This window comes from Crocuta crocuta, unplaced genomic scaffold (assembly GCF_008692635.1).
Source record: "Crocuta crocuta isolate KB4526 unplaced genomic scaffold, BGI_CrCroc_1.0 scaffold466, whole genome shotgun sequence".
NCBI classification, from domain to species: domain Eukaryota; kingdom Metazoa; phylum Chordata; class Mammalia; order Carnivora; family Hyaenidae; genus Crocuta; species Crocuta crocuta.
In genome coordinates, this window is record NW_027529672.1 from 3,935,330 (window position 1) to 3,949,530 (window position 14,201).

The window sequence follows — 14,201 nt, forward strand, 5'->3', positions numbered from 1 at the left end:
AGCAGACAGGACTCTTCCTTGAGAGTGTCAGAAACAGTGGGGCCCGGAACAGTCCTGGCACCCAGCCACGAGGCTGGAGGACGGCCATGCTTAGAAAGCCAGGGCTGCCGTCTAAATATGTTTCAGAAAGGCTGAGAAGTGCATTGTATAGACTTTGAGTGGCTACATTTTCTATAGGAAACATTTCCACAATTTGGACTAATTTGTAAGTAGCACTTGCTAGTCAATAATGACAACAGATGTCTCCTTGAAGACGTGCAGTGATGCCGTCCTTGGTGCGAAACTCAAGACCCACCCTCTGTGCAGGCAGATTCCAGAGGCGTTTAGCTTTGAACCAGCAGTTGCCAAAATGTGGCCCACTGACCTTTTCATAAATCAAGTTTTACTGGGACGCATCCATGCCCGCTCACCCCTTCACTGTCTGTGGCTGTTGGCCTACGACAGTGGCAGAGCTGAGCAGATCGGACAAAGACCTTAAGTCCTGCAAGCCTAAAACACTTATTACCTGGCCGTTCCCCGCAGAACTCTACCTACTCCTGCCTGAAACTGTTCCTCTGTAATTGTGAACCTTTTACAACTAAAGAGAGAACATATAGATCAAGGAGGATTTCGTGTGCAAAGCACCTATTTAAGAAACATGCCCACTTCTCAGATGTGGAAGTAGTGTTGTTCGGTAGGTAAGCAGCCGTGGTCCCGTCTTCTATAGGTGGTTGACTGAGCACCAGCTTCGAGGGTGGGGGGTTGGGGGGGTGGAAGCCGCACAGAGAGGAGGTGCCTTACATCCTCAAGTTAAAGGAAGGAGCTTCTGAAGCAGCTGGTCTTGGGGTGAAGGTCCATTAGCACTTTCTAGGTATTGATGCGTGCTGTATTTCAGTGACCCTGGTTTTGGAGTAGAAGTCATATTTCAGAGACAGGGTGGAAAACTCCCATCCAGAGATCACTTTTCTCCAGAATCCATCTCTGTCAAGTTCACTCCCGGGCCAGGAGGAAGAGCTTGAGCAGCTTAGGCCGCAGCTTCCTCTAACCGACCATCCCAGCCACTGCTAGGGGAACAAGCCCATCTTTAGTTAAGCAGCATGAGCATCTTAGTTTATTCCAGAGAAATTCAGTCATTTCACATCCGTGTGTTTTGGTGACCTGCATGGTTTATCAACATGCAGACATGTGCAAAGCACATCTGATGGGCTTGCAGTTTCTTTAATGATATTCTAGATGCTGCTCTCCAAGTTTTCTAGTCCTTACTTTCTACTTTGGCTTTGAAACAGATTAACGTGTTGTGGTCTTGGTAAAGAACACTGCACTGACAGGGCGCCTGGGTGGCTCAGTCGGTTAAGCGTCTGACTTCGGCTCAGGTCACGATCTCCCGGCTCCTGAGTTCAAGCCCCGCGTCGGACTCTGTGCTGACAGCTCAGAGCCTGAAGCCTGCTTCAGATTCTGTGTCTCCTTCTCTTTCTGCCCCTCCCCCACTCATAGTCTGTCTCTCTCAAAAATAAAAACTTTTTTTTTTTAAAAAAGAAAACTGCATTTACAGTTTTTAAAAACAGGAAGGTTATGATATTTTTCACACCATCAGGTAAGATTTCAAAGAAACCCTGAAATGATCATCATTTTCATCTTTAACTCTGAATAAGAATACGTACCATTCATGAACGTGTGGACAATGTGGGTCTAGAATCTAATAATTCTCTCTCTCCCTGTCTCTCTCAGCCCTCAAGTCTGGATGACAGAAGAGGCAGCCGTCCGCGGTCCATGGTCCGATCCTTCACGATGCCTTCTTCGTCCCGGCCTCTGTCGGTGGCCTCCGTGTCTTCCCTGTCATCAGACAGCACCCCTTCCAGACCAGGCTCGGATGGGTGAGTCGGGCTCAGCAGCAGGGAGGGGGCGTGGAGGGTCTTGTGAGGAGCCACCAGGGCCCTGGGTTTGTTTTATCACAGCTGGGAATTTTTTTTATTTTAATCAAAATTGTCTTTGAAACTGATGCAATTTGAACATCAGAGAACAAATGCTAATTATTTTACTGTTGGCTTTGTACGGTTGTGTGTCTGTGCAACCCCGTTTGGTTTTCCATCCATCGCCTCACCAAACCCACAGGGTCCTGGCCCCCACCTCACTTAAACACACACTTCCAGAGCGCCCCAACAGACGGCTCACATCCAAGTGAGCTTTGTTGCCGGTGACCAGGGTGCCCAATGGAGAACTGAAGACTAAACCCACATTTTTTTCCCTTAACAGTAATTTTTATCAGTGTCTGCTGATAAAAGGCAAAATCCATATGGAAATTCTCAAATTAGAGGTGTTTAAAGCAGGTGTGCTTGTCACTTAGTGCAAGATTGCTAAAAACATTTCATTCAGCTTTCCCCAAGAAAATCCCCAAGCCAGTTATGAAAAGGTTTTTACATTTCCAGGAACGTGGGGGTGAGGGCGGAAATAGATCTAGAGGTTTCAGACAGAGGTGTGGTGTATCACACGTGTGAATACACGCCCCCTCCCAGGAGGCCTCATTTAACCTTGAATTAGAAGGCATCTTTATTAGAGTCCAGATTTTTGTTCATTCTAGGGTTACCACCCTTCACTCTGTAATTAATGTGGAGAAAATGAGGCTTTGCTCCCACATGGCACAGGTTACCTGCAGAATAAACTTCATCTGTTCAGCAGGTGGTTCTCACACTGTGAAAAAAAAATTTTTTTAATTTTTTTTTTTGAGAGAGAGAGACACAGTGCACGAGCAGGGGAGGGACAGAGAGAGAGGGAGACACAGAATCGGAAGCAGGCTCCAGGCTCTGAGCTGTCAGCACACAGCCTGATGTGGGCCTTGACCCCATGAACCGCAAGATCATGACCTGAGCTGAAGTTGGACGCTTAACTGACTGAGCCACCCAAGCGCCCCACATAGTGTGAAAATTTTTAAACGTAACCTGTCTTTCTCCAGGTTCTCCCAGATATATACAGGTTCTTTCCCTTCCGAGATGAAAGGGGTCTGCTGGTCTTTTTTTTTTTTTCTTGCTTACATTAATTGTCTCACGTTATGCAAAACCTAGACTAAAATCATGAGGATTATTTTGTTTTTATTGACTATAGTCCCTATGGTGTATCTTTCATTCCTGTACCTTATTTATTTTATAACTAGAAGTTTCTAGAGTTTTTAGGACATTTTCATACCGTCATCTGTGTTGGCTGCCCCTCCTAACTCCTTCCTGCTACAGAGGATGGAACTCCAACCTTAAAATCGGACCTGTTTCCTCTCTCTCCTGATACGACTTTACTAGGACAGACACAGGGTGGACCCCTCCCAGACCCCAGTCTTGCACTAAAATAACAAACCACAATTGCACATAGATGTGTGTGCTCAGAAGCTGGTCCAAGCTGCGTTTACTCAGCAGACTAATCGTTAACGAATGTGCTTTCATACCAACCCGTTGGTGTTGTAGGCCTGAGGGTGGTGTCTTCCTTGTATCTTGAGATGGGGACATCAGCCCACAGCAGCTAGGAGATGTCGCGACTCGCCAGTAGGTGACGGAGCCAAAAACCCAGGTCTTCTAGCTCAGTCATCGGCCGAAACACTGAGGGCGCCTCCGTGTCCCTATGAGCTGCAATCCCCATGAGCTTGCTTCTCACGGACTCATCCATAGGCTTTCACACTGAAGCAGCCGACATATCTGCAATCTTGAGCTGTCCATAGCCATGCGGTCAGAATCAAGATGCCAGAAATTTCTTTGCAATAGTATCTGTCTTTTTCTCCCCATTGCATTTATGAGTGTTTCAGTATGAATCTCTACAAGGTAAGGGCTCCCCCTTTTTGGGACTTTTGAAACACACCCCGAATACCATCTTCTCCATCTGCAGTAATGTCTTATATCGTCAGGCCACGTCCACTCAGACCTCACATCTCCCCCATCCTCGGATAAGCGCGCCCTTTTTTTTTTTTCCAGTTTCTTCTTTTCCGATGGCAAACACAGGCTCTCTCTGGTACAGCTGGTTAATATGTATCTTAAGTCCCCCTTGGCCTCTCTTTTTAAATCATTCCTTTCCTGGAAGGCGCACCAGTTCCCGGTCAGCACGGAGATCCCTTGTGAGCGCGTTGACATTTATCTGCAGGGTGAGAGGCAACTGTCCTCCTGTGAAGTCATGAGTGATTTAAGGAGCCGTCTCCTTTAGGTTTGCCCTGGAGCCCCTCCTGCCAAAGAAAATGCACTCCAGGTCCCAGGACAAGCTGGACAAAGACGACCCGGATAAGGAGAAGAAGGACAAGAAGAAGGAAAAAAGGAACAGCAAACATCAAGAGCTATTTGATAAAGAATTTAAACCCACCGACATCTCCCTGCAGCAGTCCGAGGCCGTGATCCTTTCAGAGACGGTAATTTCTCGGGGAACCTTCCCGCTCGGCTGTAGCTTCTGGGACCTCCCTTGGCTCCCCAGGGAGCCGGCGGAGCTGTCGGGTGGATTGTTCATTGAATTTTCTATTAAACAGTCCCACGGAAATCTGGGGTCTACCCTCGACCCTCTCCTTGTGTGACCCAGTGCTGTAGGGCATCCCGGGGCTCGGGGCGGAGGTCCCTTCTCCCGGGAGGTGCCCGTGTCCGCGTCCGGGACTCACATGGTGCTGGGCTCCGTGCAGCCATGGGGCAACCGCATTCAGTAGGCATCCTGACGTCTCAGAAGACAGACAGGAAAGCTCTTGTCATCTGAGAACAATTCTCCATGTCGGCTGACGCCTTCCCCTCGCCCCTTCCTGACCGGAGGTCTCTAAGCCCCAGGCACTGCCCCGAGTTACAAGCGGCTCAGCCGGAGCCCCAGAGCCCCTCCAGCCTGGCCCTGCACACAGCCCGCGGCTCCACGGGGGTCTCCCTGCTGCATCTGCCCCACGTTTATGTTGATAGCATATTTCAGAAGGACTCTGCGGTTTAACCAGACATGTGCTAGGTAGTTGACCTTGGAAACGGATCCCAGGGAACTCCGGTCACTGCACGGTTCCTGGGTGCATGAAGGCAGTGGACACCTGTGCAGCACGCTCTAGTCCGGGGCCAGGCCTGGGGGCCGCTGCTCACAGGACCGCCCAGCAGTGCTGGAGGCTGGGGGCAAAGACGAGGCACGGGCAGCTTCTAGGGTGAACTGTATTCAGAACGTGCTTTGTGGGGAGGCGCCTGGGTGGCTCAGTCGATTAGGCATCCAACTCTCTCTTTTTTTTTTTAATGTTTTTTAATGTTTATTTATTCTTGAGAGACAGAGCTCAAGCAGGGGAGGGGCAGAGAGAGAGGGAGACACAGAATCTGAAGCAGGCTCCAGGCTCTGAGCTGTCAGCACAGAACCCGACACAGGGCTCAAACCCACAAACCATGAAATCATTACCTGAGCTGAAGTTGGACGCTCAACCGACTGAGCCACCCAGGTGCCCCAATAGGCGTCCAACTCTTGATTTCATCTCACAGTTCGTGAGTTCAAACTCCACATCAGGCTCTGCACTGCCAGCGTGGAGCCTGCTTGGGATTCTTTCCCCTCTCTCTCTGCCCCTCTCCTGCTCTCAAAAAATAAATGAGTAAACTAAAAAGAAAAGAGAGAGAGAGAAAGAGAGAGAGAGGAAGGAAGGAAGGAAGGAAGGAAGGAAGGAAGGAAGGAAGGAAGAAAGGAAGGAAGGAAAGGAAGGAAGGAAGGAAGAAAAAGAAAGTGCTATCTGTAGACTGAAAACCCAGAAGAGACTCACAGGCTGTCAGTCTCAAAGGTTAAGTCAGGCCTAGAGCCGCCTGCCCCTGGGAACAATGGGCACTGGTCTAGAGGTGGCCAGGAACGTGCCTGCCCCGGACAGGAGCCCTGACCTGCCCTGGCTGTGACTGAAGGGCTGCCTGACGACAGGGCTCCCCGGGAACACCTTATAGCAGGACGCACTTCTTGGCTTGTTTCTATCTCAAACCCAGAAAGTGTGTTTCACCCAGACTGTGAGCCACTCAGAACAGCGGTCACATGTTGCGTGGCTGTCTAGAGGGAGAAGGAAGATTCGAGAGCCGTGGCGTGGCCTTCAAGAAGGCGAATGCCGTTCTGAGGCCTTGGGACACAGCTCTGACTGCAGCATGAGCTGGGGGCCAGGGCTGTCAGGGCCCAGGCGGGGGACGGGCCAGCGGCTGGTGGTGTTGCCCAGGGCTGGGCCTGTAGCAGCAGGACGGAGAGGACTGATGAACCACCCCACGTCCTCCAGCCACCGCCCTAGGGAGGTGTGGTGCCCGCGACCTTGCTGGCACTCGCCGAGGCCACTTCTCCCAAGCCCAGGATGGAGATCTCAGGTCTCTAAACATCAGAACTGGGTGGGGGAATAAGCAGCAACATAAGCTAATGACCATGTGCCGGATGCTCTGTGTGGCCGTTCACATGCACGTGCGTGTTTAGGCTCCATTTTAAGCTGTTAAAACCAAGGGCCTGAGAGACGCTGCGCCAAGTGGCGGAGCCGGTCACGGCGAAGCTGCTTGAAGAGCAGTTGAAGGTCTTGCCGGGCACTTCCCGTCACACACGGGCCTGTCCCTCCTGCTGTGGCCCTGTTTGCCTGCAAGGACACCGGCAAAGGCCTGCTGGGCTCTGTCAAAGCGGGCACCGGCCTCAGCAAATCCTCAGGGAGGCGCCAGGGTCAGAGCAGAACCCCGACCCCCATCGGCCTCTGACGCCCCCCAGAATGACCACAGCTGCTGCAGCGCCAGGGACAGGAATCCTGACTCCTCTCTGGGGGGGGGGGGGGGGGGGGGGGGCAGACTTCCTGTTCCTGGTCCAGCCGAGCTGCCTGTCTCTCCACAAAGGGGCCGCCTCCTCCAGGTGACAGGTCTCAGCAGGTCAGTGAGGGCACCGAGGCTCTGGGAGGTTCCCCTGCGAGCCATCTTGTGCCTGTGGCCAGCCAGGTCCACAGGGCAGAGCAGGTCGATGGGTCGGAAGCAGCAGCCCCATTCCTGGGGGGTAGCACAGGGCTCCCCGGGCCCCATTCCTGGGGGGGCAGCACAGGGCTCCCCGGGCCCCATTCCTGGGGGGCAGCACAGGGCTCCCCGGACCCCATTCCTGGGGGGCAGCACAGGGCTCCCCAGACTCACTGGGGCTGGCCCTGCTCCTGGCCTCCTAAGGGGCTCCAGAGGCTTCCTCTGGTCACTCTGTGGGGCTGGGTCCAGCTTCCTACTTGATTTTGCATCATCCACCACCTCCTGACCTTCAGCCATTGGCTGGGGGGGGGGGATCTTCCAGGTGCAATTCGCGTCGCACCAGGAAAAGCCCTTCTGTTTTCTGAGTCATCAGAAGGTGCCTCATGGGACAGGACTGCCAGTCCGCATGCAGCTCCCCTGTCCCTGGCCTCCCTCCCCCACAGCGATACTGGTCATATCTTGGCTTCTAGAGGCATCGCCCTGACCTCTGCCTCCATGTTCACTGGGTTCTCCCCGTGTACGTGTATCTGTGTCCAAATGCCCCCTTTTTATAAGGACGCCAGTTGTATTGTGTTAGGGCCCTACCTGGTGACCTCATCCTCAGAGGACCCTATTTCCAGGTAAGGTCACAGTCACAGGTACTGAGGGTTAGGCTTCGACCCGTGGGTCATGGGGGACGCAGCTCGGCCATGGCAGACCCTAACTGTGCTCTTTCCTCCACGTAGATAAGTCCTCTGCGGCCCCAGCGACCGAAGAGCCAGGTGATCAACGTCACCGGAAGTGAACGACGTTTCTCAGTGTCCCCGTCACCTCCGTCCTCCCAGCCGACACCCCCTCCGGTCACGCCAAGGGCCAAGCTCAGCTTCAGTTTGCAGTCAAGTGAGTGGAACATTCTCCGCATTGGAATTGGTGGCCTTTCTCTGTGACTCCCTCTTTGGCTGGAGGCTCTAAAGTTAGGCTCGCCTCCTCCCCTGTAGCCACAAGCACCCAACTTACCGGGAGGCTCCCTCGGGGCTCCAGCAAATCCGTCCCCCCGCGTTCCCTGGGGGAAGCGGGCTCTCCGAGCCTCCCGTGCTGCGGGGTTGGCATGAGAGGCACGCGGACAGCCTCCCTGTTTGTATCGCAGGAAGCTGAGCCCCACAGCGCCTTGGGCCTTCCTGTATCCAGGAGGAACGCCAAGCGCAGAGCCGTTCTGAGGGGCTCAGCACATAGCTAATCTTTCTAGTTTCGCCCAATGTCTGGGGTTGCCAGGACATAGAACCATCAGCTTCTTGGGCTAAAGCAACAGAAATGTGTTCCCTCACCCTTGTGGCGGCCAGAAGTCAGAAATCAAGATAACAGGATTGCTTCCCTCCATAGGCTCAGAGAATTCTGTTCCATGGCTGTCTCCCAGCTTCTGGTAGCTTCTGACAATCATTGGCGTTTCTTGGCTTCTAGATATACCACTCCAGTCTCTGCATCTGTCTTCATGTGGCCTACTCTCCTTTCTCCTGGGCCTGCTCCCCTTATAAAGACACCAGCCATTGACTCTAGGGGCCACCGTAAATGAAAAATGGTTTCCTCTTGGGGCACCTGGGTGGCTCAGTCGGTTGAGCGTCCGACTTCAGCTCAGGTCATGATCTCGCAGTTCGTGGGTTCAAGCCCCGCACTGGGCTCTGTGCTGACAGCTCAGAGCCTGGAGCCTGTTTCAGATTCTGTGTCTCCCTCTCTCTCTGACCCTCCCCTGCTCACGTTGTCTCTCTCTCTCTCTCTCTCTCTCTCAGAAATAAATAAAACATAAAAAAAAATTTTTTTTAATGATTTCATCTTGAGATCCTTAACTAATTTCCTCTGCAGAAAGCCTGTGTTCAAACAAGGTGACATCTGGGGTTCTGGGTGGACACGAGTTTTGGAGGGACAGTGCTCAACCTACTACAAGTGGGAATCAACTTTTCGCCACTAAATTCAGATCTGTCAGAGGGGAGAGGTCTTGGCAGGGAGTGGGGGCCGCAGCAGGAAAAGGGAACCCGGGAAAACCCAGCTTCCTTCCTCTGCCCTGCACACACACACGGTTGTCCTTTGCACCTCGTTTTCTTCCCAGGANCCCTCACATTTTTATGTTCCTACCACAGACGCTTTTTTCTAAAAACATTTTATTATTTCCTTTAAATGGTTAAACACAAGCACCATGGTAGCCGATGTGGAAAACACTTCGGTGCTGCCTTGACGTTAAACGTAGGATCACCATACATCCCAGCAAGTCTGCTTCACGCCTACACCCCAAAGAATTAAAAACAGGGACTCAGTTTGTACGAATGTTCACAGCAGCATTCTTCACAATAACGAAAGGCAGAAACAACCCAAGTGTCCATCACCTGACGTGCATCCAAAGAAATACCCGTGCAGTGGGGATACCAGTCAGCCATAAAAAGGAAGCAATGTCTGGTATACATCGCGTCACAAATGAACCTCAAACACGTTATCTTAAGTGAAATGAGCCAGACACAAAAGGACAGATAGATGATTTTGCCTTCATGAAATGTCTAAAGTAGGCAAATTCGTAGACACAGAGTAGATTAGAGGCATCAAGGGCCGAGGGAGGGGGCAGGGGCCATTTTTGCTTTACGGGGACAGACTCTATGCGATGATAGAAGAGCTTTGGAAACGGATAGTGGTAATGGTTGTTGTATAAATCAATGCCACTGAGGTATACAGTCAGTTATGGTTAAAACGGCAGGTTGTATGTTACATGTAGTTTATCACAATGCAAATAAGCAAGCGATCATGAGGGCAGAGATTCCATCACAGGCCTTTTCTCTCACTGCTCTCGAGTCACCGACAAGCCTTCCTCAGAAACCACCAACTTCCCCCAGGAAGCATTTCCCTAATGAAGGACTTTTCATCCAGTGGGTCACTGGGGAATCCTCTAAGAGACCCATCAGTGAAAAAGTCAATTTTCCTCAAATATAAAAGAAAAACAAGTTTTTTCTAAACGTCTCAACAAGGGTTGAAAAAGGATCCTGTCTTAATGATTATCCTTCCATTTGAAACTGGCCGTTTTTTCAGTTCACTTTAAAAATCAATTGTGCTTCCCCTCGGCTTCTTTAAAATAACGGCCACAGTGACCATGACTGCTAATAACTTCATTTCGTACGGCTGTGGGTTTCCCTGTTGAGAGAGATTTGAAGGGTGGGTGACTGGCTGTGACACCTCGCTGTTTGGATGCCACCAACGCAGAGAGGCCAGAGGAGGGATCCGCCGGGGCCCGGGGTGGATGTGGCTGTTTGAACAGGGGACTGATGACTCCTCTAAGCTCCACTTGTAGGTGTCTTTATGGCCCTTGGTATTCTCTTTCTATAACATGCCGTTAGGAGGGGATCTCGCCCTTCCCCTTCTCTACCCCTCCCCGCTCCCTTCTCTCCCCAGTCGGCTTGCCCGTTTCTGCCTCCCCTTGCTCTTCCCGGAGAGAAGGTGAAGCACCCACATGGGTGCTCAGCCCCGGTGGGGACGTTTGATTCTAAATTGATTCGGTTTTGCAGGTTTGGAGCTGAACGGCATGGCCGGCGTGACCGGGATGGACATGGCCGAAGTCCCGCCGCCCCTGCCTCTCAAAGGCAGCATGGCAGATTATGGGAACTTGCTGGAAAACCAGGATCTGATCAGCTCGCCAACGCCCCCGCCCCCTCCTCCTCACCAGAGGGTAAGTCAGCCGGGAACCGGAAACATGGGTTTTTAAGCTCTTTCCCTCCACAAATAGAAGTCTCCCCTTCCTGAGGTTAACACGCGTGCCCTGGGCCAGCCCCCGCTTGGTTTTGCGGAGACAAGTCAAAGCGGTGGGAAGTCCGTCCACGCGATCTGGGTTCCGTGTCCTCCATTCCTGCAGAGCAGCACGCTGCCACGTGAGGGTCTGAGAACAAGGGAAAGGGGGAGAAGACCCAGACAGGCCCGCGGGCCACGCTCGTGACCTCGGCTCCTGCTTCAGGTGCAGTTCTCGTGCACATTCGGTTTTGGAAAGTAGCTTTTCTGTGGAATGGCTGGCGTGACTTTGGCCCTGTTGTGTGGGGCTGGGCTCCCACCCGATGCCGGCCCGGCCCTTGAGAAGCCCTGAGCCCAACAGAGTCTTAAAAAGCCGTTCAAACCAGTCCCTCTGTTACCAGTTGGCGGTTCTGGAAACACTCCTTGGAGATGCAGCCCCGTTCCTGTCCTGGGGTGCTGTTCCGGCTTCTCTGTTCTCGGGCGGCTGCAGGCAGAGACCAGCGTGCACACAGGGGTCATGGTCCACACAGGGTCAGAGTGTACACAGGGGTCAGAGTGCACACGGGGGTCAGAGTGCACACAGGGGTCAGAGTGCACACGGGGGTCAGCGTGCACACGGGGCTCAGTGTGCACACGGGCGCAGCGTGCACACGGTGGAGCATTGGTAGACTGACCCAGCAGCCCCAGGAGATCCATTTCCAGGTCCCTCCCTCCCGCGGCCACATTATTCATAGCTTTGTACATTTAAATCTCTCCGGTCTGAAGAGGAAAACATTCTCGTGCACACGGGCAGCCGAGCAGCGTCAGCAAAGTCATTATATGGCAGCAGAGCTCCCGTCGAACATTGAAGATGTGACGTTGTAACGTGACTGTAGGTTTCTCATAACAGCAACGCTCATTTTTCCCCCTTAAAAGTCAATATAAGGGTGCCTGGGGGGCTCAGTCGGTTGGGCATCCGACTTCGGCTCAGGTCATGATCTCACAGTTCGTGGGTTCGAGCCCCACGTCGGGCTCTGTGCTGACAGCTCAGAGCCTGGAGGCTGTTTTGGGTTCTGTGTCTCCCTCTCTCCCTGACCCTCTGCTGCTCGTACTCTGTCTCTCTCTGTCTCTCAATAATAAATAAATGTTAAAAAAAATTTTTTTAAATCAATATAAATCCTATGTGCCCTTTCTATCTATCTATCTATCTATCTATCTATCTATCTATCTATCTATCTATCTTTCTATTTTTCTTGGGTACTTTTTTATGGAGTGTTCTGCAAGTTTATTATCTCTCTTCTTGCATGACCGCAGAAGAGAGAAGGAATTTATTTACAGTACACTCATTTGATTATTCCTCTTATATAAAAAAAAGAAACCACACCAGCAACGGAGCTTCATCTTTGAAGGGACGATTGACCTCCTGAGGCCACAGTGCCTTTCAGGTCGGCCCTCTGTCCCCAGAGATGCCACAGGGAAGGACTCGCCTTGGAGACGTGGCCACGTGACCTACGATGGCTTTTCTGGAGGCCACACACACACAATGGGTCATTGCAGCCACGGAAACATGAGTCTGACCTTTTCTGCAGACTTTTAACCACAAGTTAGAAAGAAAGGAAGCACAGGGAGTCGAGTGAAAGCATTGGCCGGTTGGGGTGTTGTTTTCCTAACAGCTTACTTAACCGATCACACCTTCATTTTCACATCTTTACTGGAGAAGCAGGACTGTACCCCAGGTCTCCCTAATTCCGAGCCCGGAAATATGACCAAACCATTTGGTTACAGATCAGTTCAGGGGCCACATTTTATCATTTCTGTTTTGTTGCTGCATCCTGTGGAGTGACCGATGCCGCACTGATGCCACGTGCCGTCGGGTCAGGAAGGAACACGTGCACGCCTCAGCTCCATTTCTAAATGGGCTGCGGATTCAATTAGATAAATCACCCAAGTCTCTCTGCTGTTTGCTTCCCGTGTGATTTACCTGCAGCAGGAGAGCGGAGCTGCAGCGACGCGCCCATGGAGCAGCGTGTCATCGTCCGTTGGAGGCAGTGGTGTTTGCAGGGCGCATCCTTCCGTGCAGGCCCCGTGGGCTGTTGTAGGATAATGATCACTCGTCTTCCCCAGGGGGTGATCAATACCCCCTGTCACTGTCATTGATCGGGCCCGGGCTTGTAGTCAACCCTGACTCTGGCTGTTGCTACTTGAAGCTGTCGTTTCTTTGAAAATGGCTCTTACAAGCAGTAATCTGAGTTATCATCTTGCTTACCAGTGATAAACCATCTTCCCATTTGCCGCAAAGGGCACCTGCAGTGTGGCTTGTGTCTGGCCCTGTGAGCCTGGCCCTCAATGGCTCACCCTGCCCTGTCCCTTTCACATGTACATAAGCAACCCCGTTATCACATCTCTTAAATAGGTGTCTGCTTTTTTTTAACGGTGCTCACCAACCTTAAGAAAACTTAAGTCTCTTATTTTGCTTGACTTCTCAATTGCAAATACCTCACATTGACGTCTCAATGCGAATACCTCAGTTCTCTTTCCATATTTATTCCCTTCCGCATGTGAGGCACTAGGTCGGCTTGGTGTTTAGGTGTCTGTGAATCGGGAGGAAATTTGGGCAACGAGGAAGAGACTAAGGCATCAGTGTTCTGCCCTTGAAACCCCTTCCCTCGCATTGAGCTAAGTGTGAGCTTCCACCGAGAGGCTGCTAAAAACTCCACTCTGACCCTTCCTTGGATGCTAGCGTTCTGCGCTCTCATTCCGCTTCGCTCTGCCTCCGGCGTGTCTGCCCCCGTATTCATCTGTTCGTTCACTCGTTCATTCACGTGGTCGCTCCTTCGCGTCCCTGTTTGGCCCGCGCCCGCTGCAGCGCACGGCCAGTGTGGCAGGTGTCTGGGGCGGCCACGGGGTCACAATGGCACCGGAAGCTCGGGGGCAGGTGCGCTAGGCAGGAAAGTCTTCTGTCACTTTTACAACTGTCAGTGCATCGGAGGGATCCCGAGAGACAAGCGATGGCCCATGGACCGAATCCAGCCGGCCACCCCTTTGCAGTAAATACTTTTCTTGAGACACAGCCACAGCCATTCCGTAACCAGTGTGTTTCCCTCATGAAGACTTCAGGGCCCCCAACATTGTTCATCCCCTGCCGTTTGCGGTGTCGGAAGACATTAGACGAAAAACCGCCTTTCAGCGGGTCGCCAGGGCAGTGGGCACAGGTGGCGGGCTGACCCTCCCTGGTGCAGCCTTTCCAGTTCCAAGGGCAAGGGAGGGCTCACCCAGCCCGGGAGAACATCTCCAAGGGCTCGTGTGGCCCCGATTGCTTTAGGCGCATGGTCAGCGCACGAGAGGGGACCCGCGGGTCCTCATCAAGGAGCGCTCAGCGGTGACAGCACTGGGCCGCCCGGGTGGCCCTGGTTCTGCTTTGCCCGTAACCATTTAGACTGCCCAGTCATGAAACCGGCCCATCCCCCGGGGGCCCCGATCAACGCTGGCCGTGGGGAGCAGCCCTTTCCCGTCTCAGCGGCCCTGCGGACTCCTGAAGCGCTTTGGGAAACGCGGTGAATCAGGGATGCCACGTGGCCCCAGCCGCCCGGTGCGGGGTGG

The 14,201-nt window shown here is 52.5% G+C and overlaps 1 protein-coding gene across 1 annotated transcript in view; it reads left to right on the forward strand.

Annotated features, from left to right (window-relative positions):
* Positions 1-14,201, forward strand: part of DOCK1 (dedicator of cytokinesis 1) — a 462,145-nt gene that overhangs the window by 446,550 nt on the left and 1,394 nt on the right. Inside the window, exons 48-51 of the mRNA XM_077762917.1 lie at positions 1,708-1,853; positions 4,156-4,354; positions 7,613-7,766; positions 10,406-10,566. Of these exons, the coding sequence (XP_077619043.1) occupies positions 1,708-1,853; positions 4,156-4,354; positions 7,613-7,766; positions 10,406-10,566 (660 nt within the window). The remainder of the gene's footprint in view (positions 1-1,707; positions 1,854-4,155; positions 4,355-7,612; positions 7,767-10,405; positions 10,567-14,201) is intronic.